This window comes from Phoxinus phoxinus, assembly GCF_949152265.1.
Source record: "Phoxinus phoxinus genome assembly, chromosome: 18".
NCBI lineage: Eukaryota > Metazoa > Chordata > Actinopteri > Cypriniformes > Leuciscidae > Phoxinus > Phoxinus phoxinus.
Window position 1 is genome coordinate 5079245 of NC_136893.1, and position 22512 is coordinate 5101756.

At 38.1% G+C, this 22512-nt stretch overlaps 2 protein-coding genes across 3 annotated transcripts; one reads left to right on the forward strand and one right to left on the reverse strand.

Annotated features, from left to right (window-relative positions):
* Positions 1–263: 263 nt before the first annotated feature.
* Positions 264–6012, reverse strand: tent5ab (terminal nucleotidyltransferase 5Ab). Of its 2 annotated transcripts, XR_013794799.1 has the most exons (4): positions 5875–6012; positions 4901–5753; positions 1107–3990; positions 264–958 (listed from the first exon to the last, which is right to left on the reverse strand). XR_013794799.1 is itself a non-coding variant. In XM_079587683.1 (3 exons), exons 2-3 carry the CDS (start codon positions 5285–5287, stop codon positions 3208–3210), a joined length of 1170 nt encoding a protein of 389 aa, XP_079443809.1. In that variant the 5' UTR covers positions 5288–5753; positions 5875–6012; the 3' UTR covers positions 264–3207. The 2 variants fall into 2 exon arrangements, 1 of the variants encoding a protein (XP_079443809.1); XM_079587683.1 differs by having other exon boundaries at positions 264–3990.
* Positions 6013–8027: 2015 nt separating this feature from the next.
* Positions 8028–22418, forward strand: tgm1l3 (transglutaminase 1 like 3). Its single transcript, XM_079587547.1, has 16 exons — positions 8028–8352; positions 11271–11453; positions 15291–15492; positions 16578–16915; positions 17665–17856; positions 17957–18208; positions 18663–18781; positions 18902–19009; positions 19120–19297; positions 19390–19528; positions 19900–20092; positions 20368–20521; positions 20599–20883; positions 21360–21520; positions 21635–21771; positions 21875–22418. Exons 4-16 carry the CDS (start codon positions 16579–16581, stop codon positions 22017–22019), a joined length of 2400 nt encoding a protein of 799 aa, XP_079443673.1. The 5' UTR covers positions 8028–8352; positions 11271–11453; positions 15291–15492; position 16578; the 3' UTR covers positions 22020–22418.
* Positions 22419–22512: the final 94 nt, after the last annotated feature.

Below are 22512 nucleotides of genomic sequence, written 5' to 3' on the forward strand. Positions count from 1 at the left end.
GTACTGTGTATAATTATTTTGTATATATAAATACACAGACATGCATGAATATATTTATGAAAAATGTGTTATATATATATATATATATACACATATATATATATATATATATATATATATATATATATATGTATATTTATATATAATATAATGTATGTATAAATATATATACAGTGTATATGCAAATATTTCTTAAATATATACATGGATATGTGTGTATTTATATATACAAAATAAATATACACAGTACACACACATTTATTATGTAAACACAAACTTTTATTTTGGATGCGATTAATCACGATTAATCTTTGCCCAGTATAATATATATATATGTACACACACAAACTTTTATATTAGATGCAATCAAATACGATTAATCGATTTGACCGTACTAGTAGAAAATCTACATATCCGAAAGTTTTGTGGCCAAGTCAAGGGTGCAATAGCAATTCCTATTGAGAAGGGGGAGAAAGTAAATGAGGGAGAGTTATGGACAGGCGGAGCGATATCCAGTCTACGCCATCATGACGCAGGCTACAATAAATCTACTTGCCCTGTGTGCTGCTTAGCTAACAGTAACAGGTCCGTTGAGAGACATACGGTTGCCAAAGTACATTAAAAACACAAGATTATATATGGAGAAATCGTTAAACAGGTAGATTGGTGCATTGTTTAGCCAACAGTGATGTACTCTAAACAGACTGACCATCTGCTACTGTAAGCACAAGAGACTAACAGTCTCTTTAGGAGTGCTACAATAAGTGCTGGGTTTTAAGGTGGTGCATTTGCAAGTGTTAATGTGATGCATTTGCAGAATCTAGATGTTTTTAACACATTTGCCTGCTGGAAACACCATCTTATGCCGGCATGGATTTCCATACTATTCAATTCTTGTTTATGCTAGTAAGTGCTAGTGTCTAGAACAGGGTTGTCCAAACTCGGTCCTTGAGGGCCACTGTCCTGCAGAGTTAAGCTCCAACTTGCCTCAACACTGCCTGGAAGTTTCTAGTAAGACCTTGTTGATTAGCTGGTTCAGATGTGTTTAATTGGTGTTGGAGCTAAACTCAGCAGGACAGTGGCCCTCCAGGACTGAGCTTGGACACTCCTTGTCTAGCACGATTTTAACCTGCACAAACATCCTAAATGCGTTGTAGTGCTCATTGGGACTTTCTGAATACCATGCTGTCTGTTAGTTTTGTTAAAACCACACAACAGGAAGAGAAAATCTAGAGAAGGGTTTATTGCTAACCAACATCACTGAGTCGATGTATTTTTAAAAATCACCATTTAATGAGTCAATCATGTTTGCAAATACATGGTATCGACACTCAGAATATCACGCCTGAATTCACATACACGTTTAATTTAGAAGATAAGACACACATACAAAGGGACATTCACACTTGTGTGGGCATCCAACCGTAATGACTTAGTATGAAAATTTACACCAACGCTTGTTGAGAATTTGCTGCACTAATGCTCGGCCAGGTTTTCTTTCGACTCATAAAAGACAACAGTACTCTTCACAGCATTAGAGTTAGGTCCTAACCAAGACCTTTTTCACAAACATCACCAATGTACAAAAATAGAAGAATCAGTAGAAAAATAAGAGATATGATGATATGTAAGGGAGCATATGAGAAGAAAATATCCATCTCTGGATGATCAGTTAGGGCAAATTTATCCATGAGTGCAAGCGACAATCTCACGCCCTGTCCCAACTTGCAATCCTGCAGACTCGTGGCGGCCATTGCATGCATGTAACCGCATGGTGTCCCATTTATGGATTCTGAAGGGTGCTCATGAGTGCACCCCTTTTGGTCGAGTCCACATCTTTGTACTACTACCATACAGTCTATGCAGCATTGCGTCACCATGTGTAGACTGAAGTTGACCACAAGGGCTTAGGGGAGCATTTTGGGACAAGGCGAGCTTTTTGATTAAGACTTTATGGAATAATTCAAATGGGGTTCCAACAGCATGTAGATGCTCTTACGTCAAGTATTGTTGCTTCACAATCTTGAGGAACATTAAGAATATCTTTGGTATTTGTTGAACTTCCCTTAATTGTGCTTCTGCTTCTCACTGCTGTATCTCTGCTGGTCTTAATCCCCCAGGTTATGCAGGTCAGATGTGTCAAAGGTATAATCTCTGGATTTGGTGGCTGTGTGATAATTAGGTCTGCAGAAAGACGCCAGGTAACCTGGATGTAACAACAACAATTTGGACTTAAACAACTTTCATTAATTCTCTTCCTGTTCAGCCTCGACCTGTTTTACCTCTCTGCCTTAGATGTAATGGCATTGCCCTGGACATTTTAATCTGAGCTAAGCCAGCGCTGAGCCAACAGTATATTGAGGTCAGTTTAGATGAGACAAGAAGCTGTGAAAAACTCATATGTACATGCCTCAGGTAGAAATATGCATCACTTTCATATAGCCCCCCTAAGTCTCACTATTGTGGTTCCAAATTAATACATTATAAGAATTAGGTGTTGCAACTATTAGTCGGAAGTTCATGATCAAGTGGCTTTCAAAATTCATAACCCATTTACTACTGTACACTACCCACAGTTATATGTGACTCCAAAAAGATGTACTTTAGGGTCATTAACAGAGTGACTTTCATTTTTCAGTTTAAGGCACTTAGTTGATAATCTGTTTTGGGTATCTGGTATCTACGAGAATATCCTTGGCTTGAGAAAAGTGTCCATTGATTTCAGTTCTTTATGTCTGATAGCATGAGTAATGAGCATTAAAAAAAACGTCCCTTGCTAATCTTACCGCCCTTTAAACGCGATATGCAGGATCTCTTCGATTCTTCAAGTATGTCTATCACACATACGTACACACCAAAAAAAGACAGTCCCTTTTGTGTCTGTGTTTCTCAGATACTCTTCATAATGTGTCCATGGTGTTTCTTTTTAGCCAGTGTTGTGCTTCTTTAGGCCTGGCACTTAGCCATGGAAAGCCTAGGTAGAACTTGGTGCCAAATGGGAACAAATCCAAGTTACCTCACTCTCCTTCTCTTTTTCCCATCAGGCGCGCTCGTAGCTTCCCCTTGCAGCGAGCTAGCAACCGCCAATTGGGAAAGTCTTGGGTTTTCCTCACATTGTTGAGCACACAAATACAGACTTCTCAACTTGTCATTGGGCGGGTGCTCTAACTGGACATGTTGGACAAGATGTGAGTTAACACATTTCGATCAGTTGCAGGGCAACCATGGCGAGAATGTGTGGGTGGGTTGGCAGGTGTAGACTGGCTGCACCTGAGCAATGTAATAATTGCTAAAGTTGCCGTCCGCAATGTACGGCGCAGGCTGGTAAAAGCAAGTGACGTTAGCCACATTGGGAATTACATTCTGCTCTGCCAGCACGCGTACTGCCAACATGGTGATAAGGCTCAGAGTCTGTCGCCTTTCATGTCCCATCAAGCACACTGTACTTTCATTGACGACACTGTGTAGGGTGGTCAGGTACTCGTACTTCCGGTCCTCTAGTCCCACAAAGTGATTCTGCAGATAGGACTCGAGCTTGCGCCTTTGTTCTGCCACATCCGAGAAGTCGATGAAGAACCGGGAGCACATGTAGCGTTCGAGAAGCTTCATCTCGGCTTCCGAAGCGGCACGGAAACCTCGCACCAACAGGTGGCAGTACTTCAGCAAGCCGCCGCCCCGGATCTCTTCTGGATTTCGCGTGCAGATCAGTTTCCGCTGCAGGTGGTCCAAGGCTACGCTGAAGTCTCCGTAAACGCTCTCTCCCACAATGGAGGGATGGAACGTCTCAGCCATGGGGTTCTCCGAACACTCGTAGAAGAGGAGGAGGGAGTCCAGGCGGATCTGAAAAGAGTCGACGCTGAATTCAAACTGTCGCCGCAGGGAATCCACGAACTTCAATTCGACGTTCTTCCCGCTGTTGTTGGAGAGGGAGATTAGACTCCAGCGGTCTGAATCATTACACACTTTCACCATCTTCTGCACATAAGCCTCCTGAGGAAAGAGAAAGAATGGTTGAGATGAAGACAATGTTATCCTGAAATAGTCCAATATGTAATGTTCAATGAAAAATATGTGCATGTTGAAAGATGGAGATGCACAAAACTGTATGTCGGTGTTTAAGCAGACAAATAAATAATTATTGAAATCATTGCAAGTTCTCTGCATTATTTAAATGTGTGCAAGAAAAGTTAAATATGTCTACAATAAGCATTTAGTCAATTTTAGAAGACTGCAGATGCATAATTTTGACATTGTAAAGTCACTTTGCATATCCAGTAAAGGCATTACATTGCATTGCTAGAGCTATAAATTGTATCAGCCTAATTTGCATACATGAACACGCTGTGTGCTTTTGCATACGGTAGAGAGAGGTGAAAGCGGATCCATCGTAAATTGGTTTAAAGAAATCCTCTTTGTAGTAGAAACCAACGTTTTTACAACCAGTGGCCTTATCTTATTGCAGCTTAAATCTAATACACACTCTCTAGGGCATGTCTAGGTCCAGTCAATGTCAAATTATAGCATGGCATGCACTTCCCCTTTACTTAACACATGAAACATATGGAATTATATCAGTTACTAAGTAGTCATTTAGCTGAATCTCGCTTATCCAAAGTGACAGTATAGCTACACTTAAAATAAGGGCAGTCCTGATGGGGTAACATGAGGTTAAGTGCCTTGCTCAAGGGTGCAGTGGCAATGATGAATCAATTAACCCCTGCAAGGTTTCAATACTAGTTTGGAAATTTAAGCTACCTTGCTTAAAAAAAATAAAATAAAAAAAAAATCTTACCCAAAAGCCCTGGGCTGGTTTAAGCTAAACAGGAGACTGGTTTACAACACTTTTAATATATTTAAGACACATGAAAGTAATTAACAAATATGCTCACTAAATGTTTACCTTTAATGTCACTGGAGTAATTTTCTCTTTATTCACTCCTTCAGGCAGAAAATCCAGGAGGGAGTCGAGAACGATATCCTTGACGGTCTGAAACGCCACTTCTCCTTTCAGATCCGCGCAAAATATGAGATCCAGATCCTTGTAGCCCAAACCGCTGTCCTCGTGGAGAACGTGACTGGCCGCGGAACCGTTCAACCGGACCTCCCGGACGTGGATCTTGCGCTCTTCCATGCGACACCGCACCACTTTGACGATATCCCGAGGTTTCATCTCCAAAGTGGGGAAGTTCCATTTGCCGTGAATAGGAATGGATTCGGTCAGGATGGCATCCAGACGCTTCACCTGCTCCCAGTTCAGCACGCTCAAGTTACTCGGATTCTCTTCCATGGCGAGTGATTAGAGATCGGTTTGTTATAGAGTCAAGTCTGTAGTTTTATATTGCTTTAGCCATGTCCAAAGAAACGATAAGCGGTTGTAAGGAAAATGTTATAAATTCATGAATTTATTCTAGAGAGTCAGTCAGGTGAGAGTTTATATGCACGTCTATGCATTCGTTGTGCATACAGCGCACCGCTGCTGCTCCTCACCACTGTGCGTAAAAGCTCACCAGATGTCCCGCTTGCGCACAGCGCTGAAGTTCGTGGCGACGGCGGTGGACGCGGGTTCTCACGGCTCACGGGGGGGCCGTGAGAATCAGAATGATTGCTGCATGATTGCGATGAGTTTTCAGATCGGACAAAGAAAAAAGGGCACGCCTTTCCAAGAAAACGAATATCAAATGGCAAAAGACCCTGTCCCTCTCCTCTTTTAAAGTGAAACCTGGACGCGTTGAGCCTTTACATGTTGTTTTATTCTGTGAAGAATAAACGTATAAATAAATAAATCAATAAATTGCAAGTCAAGTTAATACATTAATTGCGCACTGAATGAATATAGATGCGCATAATCAATCATGTGTTGAACGGATTACTTACCTGTATGATCACATTGTCAGCTGTTCTGTCAAACTGCTGGCTGCTCATGTCATCTCGGTTGCACAGTGAGGATGCATAGAGATTAACCCGTAAACTAAAGCAGGAGTGACGGTGAATTTGAGTGACAGCTGCGCAAACCAATCCAGACAGCGCTTCTCACCTACAGTAATATTATACACAGTTATAGGCTACCCCTTTACGACACGTTAAAGCAATACATGGATATTTATAATAAAGTAGCTTAGTCATTTTTGCTGAACTTTTTTATTTCTATTTAGGCTGTTTATCAATTCTGTTTCTGTAGCCACATGAATCGACTTGGTGTGCATGTTTCAGAAAATGATTTTATCATTTCTAAAAGGCATTCGTGTAAAGGAATACGTAGCCTATAATAAATGAACCAATTAAAACTGACTAGCAAAAAAACATTCCTTCTGCCTTTATAGATAGCAGTGAATGTCAATGCTGCCCTCTAGAGAAAGTCATCAGATCTTAAACTTGAGATGCACCTTTATACAGGTGAGTAAATAGATCTATATTTTAGGGAAAAATGTGCTACTGTATCTGACAAAAGGGGCGTCCTCGGAAGGAAAATGGTTCATTAAGACTCTAATGTCTTTATTGGCTTTTAAAAGTGCTGCATGTTTTATTTTAGGGTTCGGGGTGTGTGTTAGGGTTAGTCTGTAGTAATTATAATTAGCTTAATTTAAGGGCAAATGAAGCCTAAGGGAAGTCCCTGTTTAGATGGCTAGGCAAACGTGTGAGGGAGGGAGACGGTGTGTTTGTGTGTGTGTGTGTGTGATAGAAAGAGACTAGCTGGTAACTGTGTGTGTAGGTATGTGTATAAATGTCAGGCTATGTCACCCAGAATCTATCAGGGGGAGCGGACCTGCGTCACAGCGGTAACAGCCAATAAAGCAGGATTATTCTAGATTACCCTTTACACCATGACTCTGGCGCACTTCTGTGTGTGTGTGTGTGTGTGTGTGTGTGTGTGTGTGGGTGCGTGCGTGCGTGCGTGCGTGCGTGCGTGCGTGTGTGTGTGTGTGTCTTTATTTTGTTGTTTTAATACAGCAAAACAACATGTTGCAGTCATTTAATCTCAAAATTAAAAGAAATAGTAATTTAGACGTATGTATTTTCTGTAAAGCTGCTTGAAACGATAAGTAGGATATTATAACCTATATAAGCGCAATACAAATGAATGTGAATTGAATTGAAATTAAATAGATAACTTGCTTAAAGAAAATGAAGACTGTTATAAAATAAAGAACATATTTAAAGACAATTCCCTGGAAATTAAAATCAATTAGATAATGAACCGAAGATATTGTTTTACTTATTTATACATTTTGACATTATTATTTACTAAAAAAAAAAAAAGCATTTATACAATGATAGAAATAATAACAAAAACATGAATTGTCATAAAATGCAATGCAAAAAGTATTTTAATATACCTGAAATCAAAGTAAATATAATGTTTTGCTCAATGAAAATGAAGACTGATGTATTTATTTTTTTTACATTTGTGCATTTTGACATTATTACTTTTTTAAATTAAACATTTTTATACATCGATATAAATAATTAATTAATTACAAATATAAACATTAATTGTCATGAAATGCAATGCAAAAAGACTTAATAGTCCTTAAAATGCTTCGTTTTCTTAACGCAACCTGCAATCTCTTGGACCTGGCCCTGATTCTGGGGAGGAGTTGTATTGAATGACCCATGACCCAATCGGACATTCCTCAGGGTCAATTGAAGCGGTCAAGTGTTTCCCCTCTCTCTCTCTCTCTCTCTCTCTCTCTCTCTCTCTCTCTCTCTCTCTCTCTCTCTCTCTCTCTCTCTCTCTCTCTCTCTCTCTCTCTCTCTCTCTCTCTTCTCTCTCTCTCTCTCTCTCTCTCTCTCTCTCTCTCTCTCTCTCTAGCTCAGGCTAAAGTATATGTTATGAATACAGAAACGTGTGAGTGTACTACATTAGGCTAGAGTGTCTCGTCTTTCTAGTCAGGTAGACATTGTCGAGGTAAGACAGATTGGCATCTGACCCCTGCAATGAGATCAGAAGAGGCTTTATCAAATCCAGCACCCCAGCTATACCACTGAGACAGTTACACACTTTCTCTCGCTCTCTCTACTAAACCCCTGTGAGTCGGGATAAGGCTTAGTAAAGCCTCAAACTGACGTTATCATTATGTCCATAAACCATACGGTTTTATTTGCATATTTGCGGGGTGTCATTGATTATGAAAGCAGCAACTCTCTAGCATTAATTGTGCTTCGTCGTAGTATATATTGCCCTGTACTTTCAGGCTTTTTCCTGGACTTTTCTGACTTTTCGTCACTGCAACTGCCGTCAGACGCTCTGGTTCCTATCCGCTTCATTTTGCAACGCGCCGCGGCAGTAAATACGATGACGTACTTCCTTCCGTTTCGCTAGCCTGTAAGTAAAAGAAAAATAGTAAAAGAAAGGTAAGAAGCTATGTTGGAGCACGCACAAAACACCGTGATGGTTTGTTTATCACACCCGCGGTGTATAACACAGTGGGGCGATGAAATTAAGAAGTGGCCTGACATCTTATGAGAACATTTTCAATAATTTTGTGTTGTGACTCGGAGTAGACGAGTCTTTGATGCGCGTCTCAGCAGCTCGTTTAACAAATGCCATCTCTGCATATGCTGGAAATTTGGTTTGATTATGACGTTCATATGGGAACGTCATGTGCTTTATAAAATATATAAATAAAATAACAAAGACAAAAATTCTATTCTTTGTTTTTTACCATATATGAGAATGAATGAATTATAAATAATTTACTGCCATTGTAAGAATGAACATGCAATCATGTAATCAATAAAAAAGTAACTCTGATTACCAGTATTTTAAAACGTAGCCTAATATAATCTAGTTACAAGTAGGCCTAGTCCTACTTAATTTTTGGAATCTGATTATGTAATCCATTTTAGGCACATTTTGAATTAGGCTATTGCATCAGAAATGAGTGATATGGAAACGCCAAATTTCAGAAATAAATATTCCTTAAAAGTTTTTACGCACGCTTTATTTGGTTTTTGACTTTATAGTTCATGTGACCTACGGGAGATGGAATTGCATTTGCCAAATAAACTTTGACGCAGTAAAAAAAAAAAAAAAAAAACCTTTGACGCAGTAAACATTAAACCCACGTGACTAATCAGCAAGTGAGTGCTGTTTCCTAATGGTGTTTTTTTTTTTTTACTGTTGCCCGAGGGGCTAATCCATCCGCCGGAAACTAAAGCCTCCCCGGGGGCCGCCATTGGCTATCAAGCATCACCTGCTGTTAGCATTCCAATGACTCTCATTCATTTTGGCGTAATTTCAGCGAATAACTTTACATCTGAGGCGTTTAAAGACTCCATTTGTCCATTATTTATTTCTAAAGAAACACAACAGTTTATAAAGGGCTCCATTACCTTGTATCTTACGTTATGGCCCCGTAGAAGCCGTTTAGGCTAACAATTGCGTCATAACCACTCGACTCTATGTCGCACAAATTACCGTATAGACCGGCGGAGAAGCTCGCAAGCAATCGGGGGGACGTGGAGGCATAAAGTCAAGACAGAAGCCCATAGAGAGTGATAAAGTTGCTCCTGCTGCTCATGGACAGCTAATACTCACGCTCTCCGTCTCTGAGAGATTCGCAAGGGAATGATTCAGATTTCTCTCGGCACAGCGACTAGAAGACCTACAGCTGTCAGACAGGTCGCTCACGTCACATCTACGTCATCAAGCTCAGTTTGAGCCTGCGCACTACGCTCAGCCATCAGGAAGTGAGTGCTTCTAATTGACTTCTAAGTGCTCCGTTGAAACCTATGGGGTCGCTGTGTCCAGTTTATATGGTACCACCATCATCCGCTCGAACAACTTCTAATCACAACAACTCGAACAACGCATCTAATTCGCATTTGTTTTTTTTAGTTTTAGTTTTTTTGTGAACTTTGAAAAGATAGTAGGTCACTAAATGTTGTTTTAATTGAAATAGCAACATCACCTTCATGACTGGCAATAATAATAAAAATAAAGAAATAATCAAAAACTATTTTAAAGCCACAAAACCTCGCATTGATATGTAGTTGCTAAGATGTTTTGAACGTTTTTAATGTGTTGCTGTGTGTGGTTGGAAGGGTGTTTGCAAAGTGGCTGCTTACAGTACATGCACAAATAAGCAGAAACACCTGCCTTGCAAAAAAAAAAGCATATAAAATCCTAAGAGAGTTGCATGCCTGCTTTTTCACCATTAATAAGAAATGTACAACATGCATTGTTCATTGATGCTACAGCAAATAAGTGCAATATTATTCGTCACTTGTTTTCATGTTATCCGTCTCCATCTGTCTGACATCTTTCAGAGATCTCGATAGCTTGTTTTGTTTGTTCTTGAAACTAACCTCAATTGGTTTGTGGTTAGTTGTAGCTCGGAGTGTATACATGTTCTGTCTCTGTGTGCAGTATGTGTAAAATGTGGTCAAATAAAAAGAGGTGTAGCAATATAGCACAAAATGTATGTTTAATTTCTAACATTGTTTTTTATAAAGCAAAGAGTTTAACCATGTTTAAAAAAAAACCAAAATCAATATGATTCATAAAGAGACCTGCCATTAGCACTCTGACCTCCTGCTTTGACCTCTGTCCTGCATGGGGAGGAAGTGTGTCTTCCTCTAACTAAGTTTGATGTCTTAGTTTTTCTTCCGAGGAACTGCTTCAAAGCAAGTATTATGCAACCAGGCAAGACAAGGTTGAGGTTTTTAATTGCTTCACATTTTATGACGTACTTTGTTCAACATACAGTAAAATACAGTAAAGCTATTTCTTAGTTGATCTGACTCTTAAAAATTGATACATGCAATGAGTGTGATTTGCCGAATATTTAATGTTAGTTATTTAATGTTTTACCTTGTGTAATGTTGTTCATGTATTTTGAGGATGAGTGAATGTCACACAACCTGACATGTCCGTGTCTCTTTAATTTAGCGAGCTTCTAGAAACCGAATTACTGTGGTTTTTAAAAGTTGCTAAGCCTGTTTTCTTTATCATACCCCAATGCATGACTAAATGGTTAGTTGCAATGTTGCATTTAGCATGTTTGTTTCCCCCTGCTGTCGGTAACATCAAACCACACCTGGAACTTGTTTTATGACCCATGTTAACCGGTCAGGAATCATTATCGTAACTTTTTTACGATCAGGTGATTTTAATGTTGATATTCTAGAATTTGGTTGCAAATTAGAACACTATTTTTTTGGAATATGATAAGCCAAAACATTATGAGCAGTCACAGGTCAAGTGAATACATTAGTAAAACATTAGATAAGCAAACTATCAGTTCTTGTAATCAACATGTTGTTTGCAGGAGAAATGGGCCTGAATAAAGACTGTTTTTGAAAAGGGCCAAATTGTTGCAGTATGACAAGGTCAGACTGGGTCAGACAGATCCGAGTGCCTTTGATGACCCCTGGCCACCGTCGAAAGCGCTACAATCGGCACGTGAGCGCCAGAACTGGACTTTGAAGCAGTGAAATAAGTTTGCCTGCAGGTCTAATGAGGCATTTTCTTTTGCATCACGTGTGTGTGTGTGTGTGTGTGTGTGTGTGTGTGTGTGTGTGTGTGTGTGTGTGTGTGTGTGTGTGTGTGTGTGTGTGTGTGTGTGTGTGTGTGTGTGTGTGTGTGTGTGTGTGTGTGTGTGTGTGTGTGTGTGTGTGTGTGTGTGTGTGTGTGTGTGTGTGTGTGTGTGTGTGTGTGTGTGTGTATAGGTTTATAAGTTCATACAGTCAGTATTAGAACAAGTGTTAGACAACACTATTCTTTTGGAATATATAATGCTCTAGTTCTCTTGAGAGGAAGTGAAATAGCTTTCGCAGATCTGCAGAAATAACATGGTCTCACCAGTTTCCTGGTGGTGTGTGGTTTCATAGCACACACTCACACATATAGGCTACATGCTTCATATATGTGTGCTCTGTATACTCACACAAAACACACCGGGAACACGTGTGGTTTCTTTATAGAACAGTATTTGTAGCCTGTTTGTTTATATATTTATTATATACTGGACATTTAGACTATACATATATATATATATATATATATATATATATATATATATATATATATATATATATATATATATATATATATTAGTTCTCTCTTCTTTAATATACTGTATTTGACATACTACTATGGTTTACTTTGGCAAAAACCTGCCAAAAATTTGTGTTGCAAAAAATCATGTGACTGCAAAGATGCAAACCTGGACAAAGGCATCTCCAAATTGAATGATTGCATTATATTATATGCTAGATGTCTTTATCTGGTCGATGCATGCATTTCGGCAGTTGGTTGAAAGGATTAAAATGTAATCTGAGGGAGCGGTCATTTTTATAATAACAGTTTTTATAATAAATAAACACTGTGCTCATTAAATTAGTAGTCAACAATGAGACATCAGCTCTCGGTTTCAGAGACAGGCGTGATCTCAACAGAGACGGTGCTCACTACAGCCCTCTTTTGGCCACTGCTGATATTGCATCTAACCATACAGCACATTTATGTTCTCTGAGAAACACAACTTATAAATTGTAGTATAGCCTAACTATTTGCTTAGTATATGCATTGTAGGAACAGGTGTAGCCTATAAACCACAATTCAATAAATATATTCCATCATATGCAACTAAACATAATCATTTTCCTGAAAACCAAAAAAAAAGTGTCATAATATACACATATTATTGGCGTGTGTGTGTGTGTGTGTGTGTGTGTGTGTGTGTGTGTGTGTGTTATATATACAGTACTGAATGTATGTGTATATATGAACAGTATATATAATTATGTAAACAAATTAACACTTTTCAAATTCGCATTCTCTGTCTATATTTCAACAAGCCGGCTTCTCTCAACCAACTAAAAATAATAAAAAAAAGTATGTTTGTCTTGTCTTCCAGTAAAAATACCTAAGTATCCTCAAACAGGAACATTAAAAAAAAAATCTTATTTTAAACATAAAGTAAATCTAACTGGTAACACTTTACAATAAGGTTCATTAGTTAACATTAGTTAACTACATTAGTTAACGTTAACTAATAATGAACTGCACTTATACAGCATTTATTCATCTTTGTTAATGTTAATTTCGACATTTACTAATACTTTATTAAAATCTTGTTAACATGAGTTAATGCACTGTGAACTAACATGAACAAACAATGAACAGCTTTATTCATATGAACTAACATTAACAAAGATTCATAAATACTGTAACAAATGTATTGTTCATGTTAGTTAATACATTAAATAATGTTTAATAAATGAACCTTATTGTAAAGTGTTACCATCTAACTAAATAAGTGAGGGTAATTTCCAAATAATTATTACACACACACACACACACACAATGTATAAATGATCATTTTCTTTACAAATATTTTACAATAGGGGATTTGGTGTCGCTGTTTGAGAAGCTGAGATGTTGAGTTCAGTCACAATTATGAGATCTTGTTCTGACCTAATTATGGCCATTAGTGTCCAGACTGAATCTTTAAGAGATTCAGTGGCATTAAATCTGTAATCCTCCTTTCTGTCCAAACTGTAACAACATCATTTTCTTTTCCTGCCTAAACTTCAAAGCACAAGAACTACCCGAAGGAGGAGACACGAATGAGCTTATGTCCCGTAAGTCTGCTTTCAGTGTTGCTCGATAGTTCACACAAAGATGAAAATACTGTCATCATACTCGCTCTCATTCCAAATCTATATGACTTCGTTTCTTCTGGGTGAACAAGTGGTGTATAGTTTTGCCCACTGAATAACATATACAAAATTAGGGCTTTTACAGGGTCAAGTTATATGGGAAAGTGATCTGGTCTGATATAGTCCCTGACTGGGAAAATCAGTGGAGATTTAAACATGCAGGATTATTCTTCTTAATAACTTGTAATTAATTGAGGCCCGACCACAAAATCAGGGAAGGTTAGATTTATCATTCATACACAGCGCTTGCCCCTTAATTAATTGATAATTTACTCTAATTGATGTGCTCAACCCCTGATCATAAAATAGGCAAGTTATGCTAAGGATATAGAGATTGGACAAATCATTTGACTGATGGCATCTCGCATGATCGCCAAACCCAACATTAACACTAGGTGTTTTTCCCTCTCAGCTGTCTTCGGATTATTTAGTTACATGATTATGATGCAAATTACAGTTAAGTGCTCATTGTAATCCTTTTTTTTTTTGTGTGATTTATTTTTGATGACAGGTTTGATGGTGACAGTTATGAAAGCGTTTACACACACCTGTGGTGTGTCTGTTTGTGTCTAAAGACTTGCAGAAAGGATCTGGGTGTGTAAATTGCTTCACTGACACACTTTTGGTTGAACTGAATTTTCCCCAACATCTTTTATTAAATATAAATATAGATTAATATAAATTATATCGTTTTAGATGAAGTTAAGCAAGTCACACCGTAGAGTACTAAACATTTACTAATGTATTTAATAGCGGTCTCATCATAACAATCTTGAAAAAGTCATATTTACTCCTTGTGAAATATAATATTAGCACATGATCTCTCTCAAATTGCTGTATAAGTCAATTAATATTAACATTCAAAAAGGTCTTATAAGTAAATGCATAGAATTGTGTAAAGAAATGATGCTGACATGAATTTCTATGGAGGATTAGGGGAAAATATTTCATTTTAATCACATAACATTTCAGTAAAAATGTCTAAGCATCCTTATAATACTTCTTTGCACATTAACCTCACTTACTTTTGTTAGATTTATGCTTAAAAGAAAACAAGCAAAAGCTATTTTCTTGTTTAATGATATTTAGGTATTTTTACTGGAAGACAAGACAATACATTTTTTATCATTTTTAGTTGGTTGAGAGAAGCCGGCTTGTTGAAATCTAGACAAATCGGCGAATTTGAAAAGTGTTCAGTTGTTTACATAATTCTAATACTTTATATTTTATAACTGTGGAAAACCGAGAATGAGGTGTGTCCAAACTTCATAAAAAAAATAGCTGCGATTATTTAGCACAACTTAGAATCCAACATTGTTTCAACTTTAAAAAGTATGTGTTCAAGCTTGACTTAAAATATTAAGTTTAGTTAACTTTAGTTTAGTTTGGTTAAGTTGGATATTTAAGTTATCTCAACAAATTTTAACTAATCGCAGCCACATTTTTTACAAACATCATTATGTGCTCCTTTATGCTGGAATTGCTCTATTAAATTTGAATAATGCTTCTAGCAATTATAGTCTACTATCAGAGCAATTATACTAAACCGTAAATTTGCACATTCGTTTTTCGAATTAACGGCTGTGATTCATCTACAACCCTTCCCTTCCCTTCCATGAGACAAGGAAACACTGTAGGTACTTCAGTTACTCATGTGAATGGGCTGGGAATGGAGATGTGGATATATATACCGGACTACAGTGGAGAGAAGTGTCACAGCGCAAGAAGCCGTGGTTCCAGACTTGCTTAACTTCAGTCATCTGAGTTCAAGAAGAACTGTTACTCTCTTCAGATTCAACATCACTCCGCAGAAAGAACCGCTAACATGTAAGTAACCAACTACAAATGCTCAAATATCATATTCAGTGCATCTTTACAGTATATATCACCTGGTGAATGCTTGCATTAGTACAGTACTTGCAGCCAGACTAATTTAGTTCTTCAAGTGTGTCAATGATTAGTTCATTTGAAGTGTGCTATTTTGAAACAACTAATTTTGCACTAAGTATATTTTAGTTGTAAATAAATTGTAGTAAAGCATAACTTTAAGTATATTTAGTGTAGTTTTGTGTGCTAAATTTACATACTTTAAGTATATGCCTGAGTATGGTCTAATTACATGCTTGATTATAGATATTAAAGCGTACTTTATTTGTGTTACAAGTAGGCTACATTACAAATTCATTGCGAGTGTGTTCGAAACATACAAGCAATATACCATAAGTGTAGTAGCCTATATTTGAGTAAAAATTATATGCTCAGGTATATACCGTTGTATATACCTGAGCATATAATTATATATACTTATATTACATATACTTATTCCAGATATACTTATACTTATACATATACATACTTGTTCCAAATACTGCAAATTGCACACTTTGTCTTCAATAAAGAAATGCACATTAATAAATAATAGCTATACTTTGTACAAAATACTGTTGCATACTATAATGTATTTTAAATGTATACTTTCAATGCATTTGTTACAATGATCATTCCCAGCACACAGTTAAAAATATACCTAAAATATATTTTTAATTAAGTGCAATAAATACACTTTAAAAAAATAAACAGAATTTTCACTTCAAGTATATTAGAAAATATACTAAAGTATAAATTATTTTAAAGTGTGTTAAAAGTTTTATCGTATTACCTAAAATAGGTAAAAGCATGATGCTACTTTTAATATAGTTAAAGATAGTATATTTGTGTTGGTATATTTGCAATGTAGGCCTACTATTGAAAAAGGGAATATATTTCACATTCAAAAAGTAGGCTATACTGTTTTCACTAGGGTTTTCTGTTAAAATTTAGAGATAGAGTCCTTGAAAGATGTTTTAGGCCTACAGTACATGAATGTTTAGGTAACATCACTCTCCTTCTTCTTTTTCTGCACTTCTTCACAGCATGTCTATCTCGAGGTGTGGCCAGACCAACAACTTCTGCAACATCGGCCGTTTCCCAGCCGCTACACTCGGACAATACCACTGTGGGCCAGTGTACCAGAACCCCTGCGGGCCGGTGTATCAGAACCCCTGTGTGGACCCTTGCGTGAAGCCTGTGGTCATTCACTGTGAGAAACCTGTGATCAAACCTTGCGTGGTTCCTTCTGTGAAACCTTGTGTCAACCCGTGCGCTAACCCTTGTGCGATCCCTTGCGACTACGTGAAACCTCGCTGTGACTATGACTGCAAGCAAGTCTTCCACAAGGATTGTGCTGATGAATGTGTGCGTACCTGTGAAGGTAAGACTTGTCGATCTGTTCTGTTTTTCTGAAACGTGTTTATTAATCTATTGGTGCTGTTCAGTCATTTTTGAGCGAAAAAGTTAACTGTAAACACACACACACACACAAATCATGGACATTATTCGAATAGGTTAAATGGTCCTGGAAAAAAAATAGTCACACTTATATTGTTCGCAGTCAAAAATGAACGCATTGGAAATTAATGGGAGACAGATTTCATTTAGTGGAAGAGTTTGGTACTGCACCCAAACAAAATCTTACTGAAAGGTCATTTTTTGAGATATGAACCTCAAATTGGAACACAGCTTGTTTAGATTTATGGCTTTGATTTTCTCACAGTTTTAGAGTAAATCGTGTTTTGGAAAATATATATTTCATATAGAAATTGAAAATGACATTTTTGTGCATTTTTCATAACAATAAATGTAAAATTGTGTAATTTTTTTATCAAGTTCACTTTTTAAAACTTTTTCACTTCAGCAATAATCTGCCAAGTGTCGTCTTTAAAAAAGAGACCAAACTGAAGTCTGTGCTCTAATGCATTAAAGATTTATGACCGTTTAAATGGGAAATTTTATTTTCTTGCTCAAAAAGTGAATAAATGGATTATAACTACTGCATAAATGTAATTTAGTATCATGAAATCTCATAAAAATACAAAATCTTAAATAAAAGAAGACAAAAAGTTAATTAAAAAAGTTTTAATGAACAGCTCCTGAATGATTTCTTCTGCTTGTTTTTCTCAGATTTGGTTCTGCAGGTACGTTGTGTTGACCTGATCAAATCCTGGAAGTGTCAGAATCGTCTGGAGCATCACACCAGCTGTTATCGTAGTGATAACCTCATTGTCCGTAGAGGACAGTGTTTCCAGATGTGGGTTGAGCTGTCCCGGCCGTTCAATCTGAAATGTGACAAACTCCACCTGGAGCTGAGACTTGGTTGGTTAAGTCTTTTTGATCAGCTTGAGTTTTTTTATGATGTGTTTATGATGATCAATGATAATAACCCTGGTTATTTGGTGCGGTTTGTATTTTACAGGTAATGCTCCATCAATATCCAAGGGCACTCTGGTGATTGTTCCAATAGTGGAAGAATTCAAAAAAACTGGCTGGGAGGCCAAGATTGTCGAAAGGGTGCAAAACCGAGTCAAACTGTGTGTGTACTCCCTTCCGACTGCTTGCATTGGACGATACACCCTCACCGTTGTGACTTGCGGCCCAAGGGGCAAAGCCACGTCATCATGCAACCCTTCCAATGACATTTACATGCTGTTCAACCCCTGGTGTAAAGGTATGTACAGTCTGAAGAGGAAGAGATTTGCATTTCAGACTTTTGAACGCACTGTCCTTGTAAACCGTGCACTTCAGAAATGCCAGGAGACTGTAAAGATTTGTGGGGGAAAAAATGCTAAAGTCTTAATGTTAATTCATTTTTAATACAGGAATGTAACTGTGAGCAATCTTGCAAACAAAAACATGTCACACTTATTAATTTGCAAGATATATAAATATATGATATAAACCTAAATGTTTTCAATACAGGCTGTATTTGTATATTTCTACAAATGTATTTGTAAAGAATGGCCCTGGATGTTAATCGAGCATCTACCCGATAGAAGGAACATTGATTATTATAATCGGTAAATGGTTGTAAAACTGAATCAAGAAAAAACAAATGTAACCATTATCGAAACTACAGTATATGAAGCTTCTCAGTTAAAATGTCAGCGCTCTCTCTTTACTAGATGACTCTGTGTTCCTGGACGAGGAGGCCCAGAGAGTTGAGTACGTGCTGAATGACACCGGCAAAATCTTCTATGGAACTAAACATCAGATCGCATCCAGAACCTGGAACTTTGGCCAAGTAAGAGCCAAACTTTTCATTAATATAGGTCAAAATGTTTGCAATGGAAGTGTTGGAATACAAGCAGAAATTACACACTGCATGGCAAGCATCTTAACTTTTAATTTCTCCGATTCTTAGTTTGAGGAAGGAGTCTTGGCTGCATGTTTCTTTGTGTTGGAGAAGAGTGGTGGACCTTGCTCGGGATGGGGAGACGCTGTTAACGTGGCCAGAGTGGTGTCTGCTATGGTAAGTCTTCAAGCCTAACAAACGTCTTGATGGGCTCTGTGCTTCTGACTTGACTTGATGATGTTTAGCAAGAGAGCAGATATAATGTAGCACTCTTCACACTTGCACAGATTAATGCCAACGATGACTGTGGCGTGCTGGTGGGTAACTGGTCAAACTGCTATGGAGACGGGACTTCTCCTACTTCCTGGTGCGGAAGCAGTGCCATCCTGAAACAATACCACAAATGTGGAGGAAAACCTGTCAAATATGGACAGAGCTTGGCCTTCGCTGGAGTCACCAACACACGTAAGAGTGCAGGCAGAATGGACAAGGAGAAAATAAGGGTTGAGAAAGGGATTGTAGATGTAATGCACGTATTCTTCTTCTCTTTCTCGTAGTGTTGAGATGTTTGGGCATTCCCACTCGTCCGGTCACAAACTTCTGTTCTGCTCATGACACTGATGTGTCTATGACAGTAGATATTTATCTTGATGAGAACTATGGTCTGATCGATAACCTGAACCGTGATTCAATCTGGTAAGATTCCGTACAAACCTCTTTTCATTATGCAACGGTGTCAGCTATAGTATCATTAAGCAGTATTATCTAAATTGATTCCATTGATTGGACATTTTCACTATATATTTACAAAAGAAGTTGATTATAAAGTAGGAACTGAGACTATATCTTTACAATGCCCTGCATGCTGCAAAGCTGAATATGCAGTTTTGGCGATAGCAGCTTTGATGAGCAATGTAAAAAATGTAAATGCAATAATTTTTCTAATTGTGATCACCTAAACTATGCAATGTTCTAGACAAAGCACAAAGTGATGCAACCTTTTCTTGTCTCTTGCATTGCGTTATATGTCTGTCTCTGCTGTGATGTGAATCCTTCTCTTTATGTAGGAACTTCCACGTGTGGAATGAGGCCTGGATGGCTCGTCCCGACCTCCCATGTGGTTTCGGGGGTTGGCAGGTGGTTGATTCCACTCCTCAGGAGACCAGCCAGGGCATCTTTCGTTGCGGCCCAACATCTGTTGCTGCAGTCCGCAGTGGACAGGTCTTCCTCAAATACGACACCCCCTTCGTTTTTGCTGAGGTACGAACATGCCTTATAATTGGAGCATTAAGCATAGGGTTTTGATGCAATTATTCCAGAACATGTGAATCTCTTTGTAGCGCGCACACTATCTTATGGTAATATATTGTTTTGCAGTAATATTCAGTAATATTATTGATTTGACTGCACTGACACTATCAGATGAGAACAAAACATGAACTGAATTGAGCTGTATTTGAATTTGCCTCATATTTGATGAAGCTTGGATCATTGATTCTGTTATTTTCCTGTTTTATTACATTTTCATGCTGTAGGTGAACAGTGACATAGTCTTCTGGCAGAGAACAGCATGTGGAACCTTCTCTGTGGTCCACATTGACAAGAACGCAGTGGGTCACTGCATCAGCACCAAGGCTGTTGGCTCAGACAAACGTGTGGACATCACAAACCTCTACAAACACCCAGAAGGTGAAAAGTCGCACACATCACTTAAAGACTCTTTCACGAGGAATAGTTGTAATAGCTTCCCTGCCCACATCCTTCAGGTTCCGAGGAGGAGCGCCGTGCTGTGGAGACGGCCCTTCGTCACGGCTCCAGGAGATGCAAATACCCACTGCCCTGCACTGAGGATGTTGTCTGTGAAGTCACCATGAAGGGTGATGGACCATGTGTGGGCAAGGACGCCGTGCTCTGCATCGCTCTGAAGAACAAATGCAGCGCTCCTCGTACCGTCACCCTCCACAGCCATCTGTCGGCCACATACTACACCGGAGTCCAAAAGTCCTTGGTGAAGAAGGACCAGACCTGCTTTGAGCTCAAGGCCAGTGAATGTAAGAAATGATAGAGCTTAGCTAAAGTTGAGACACTAACCAATAGTCTGTTTCCGAATGTAAAAATCCGTTCACTGCAGAATGGATTTTTTATATTATTGTATAACACAAAAAATGATATATATAGTGCCTCGCACACCCGAATACAGTGACTAGAAAAATATAAATCCCATAAACTACTAGAGTTTGCAAATATCACAAAAATAATAAAGATTTCAGTCAACAGATGAATGTTTACATTTATTAATTTAGCTGAAGCATTGATACAAAGACCATAAATCTATAAGCAGCTCTACAGAAGGCAATAGCATCTTTATTCAATTGATTCAGTTAAAGATTCATCAATTGTGAAACTTGGAGACTAAAATCAAATCAAATCTAATATGAATTGTTTTGATATTGATGTTCTGGGATGAGGATTTTACTGTTACGTAAGCATTAGTATTTATCATTGTTTATCTCTTGTTCCTCTATAGCCAAGGTTCTGGAGTGGGCCCTGCGATATGAGGATTACAAGATTCACCTTGTGGATCATTCAACCATGATGCTCACCGTCGCTGGACAGGTCATTCAAACTAAGCAGATTGTGGCCAAGCGCTTCAACTTCAGGATGTGCACACCAGAATTGGTTATTTCTGTGAGTTTGAATAACTTCAAGAACTACTGATGATTATTCGCTGGGTGGAAAATGTATTTTGCATGACGGTCCTGTAATCTGTAGTATGGTGTTAATTTGGATTGTGATTTTCAGCCTGGATGTGACTGTGTGGTGGGCAAAGAAGTGCCGATCAAAATCACTTTCCAGAACCCACTGCCCTGCGTGCTGAAGAACGTCATTTTCCGCATCGAGGGACTGGGACTGAAGCACTGCAGATCCATTAACTACGGGTAGGAAATGAAACGTGTTAAACTAAAAGAATGGGACATGTAACATGCTACTATTAATTTTTTTGGTATGTAAATAAATTCTTACTTTTTGTCTGTTTATCAGTGACATTGCAAGCCAGGCCATAGTGAACCTGACGGAGACATTTATTCCCAAGTGTCATGGCCCTCACAAACTTCTGGCCTCACTGGATTGTCCTCAACTCACTCAGGTTCATGGATTCATCAACATTGTTGTCAAAGAAAACTGAGCAAGCACCCAAATAACCGGAGGACCAGAAAGCTTTCAGCATGCTTTTCACATGGATTGATTTGCAGAGTTAAAAAAAAAATGGTATTTCAGTAATGTAATCTCTGGTGAAAATGGTAAACCAAAGGGTGCATTTAATTTCGGGATCTTGCTTTTAAAGGGATGATTTATGGATGACATTGTTTTTTTGTGGGAGTTATATTTTGGAATATGTGATGTAGTTTCACATATCATAAGAAAGATTGCAAATATTCAATCATTCTAGTAATTTACTTTCTTTTGATATTTAGTCAACCTAAACAACAGACCATTTGTGGTTGTGTTCTTTGATTTATTCTCTTCTTGTAGCTGCACTGATAATCTGTCCTCAATGTTGCATCAATAAAAGTCATTAACTTGCAGTACATGTGTGTTTGTGATGAGTAATAATGAATCTGTAGATGAAATGATCATGATGTTATACAACAAGCAATGGCACTTGTGGGTTATTTAGA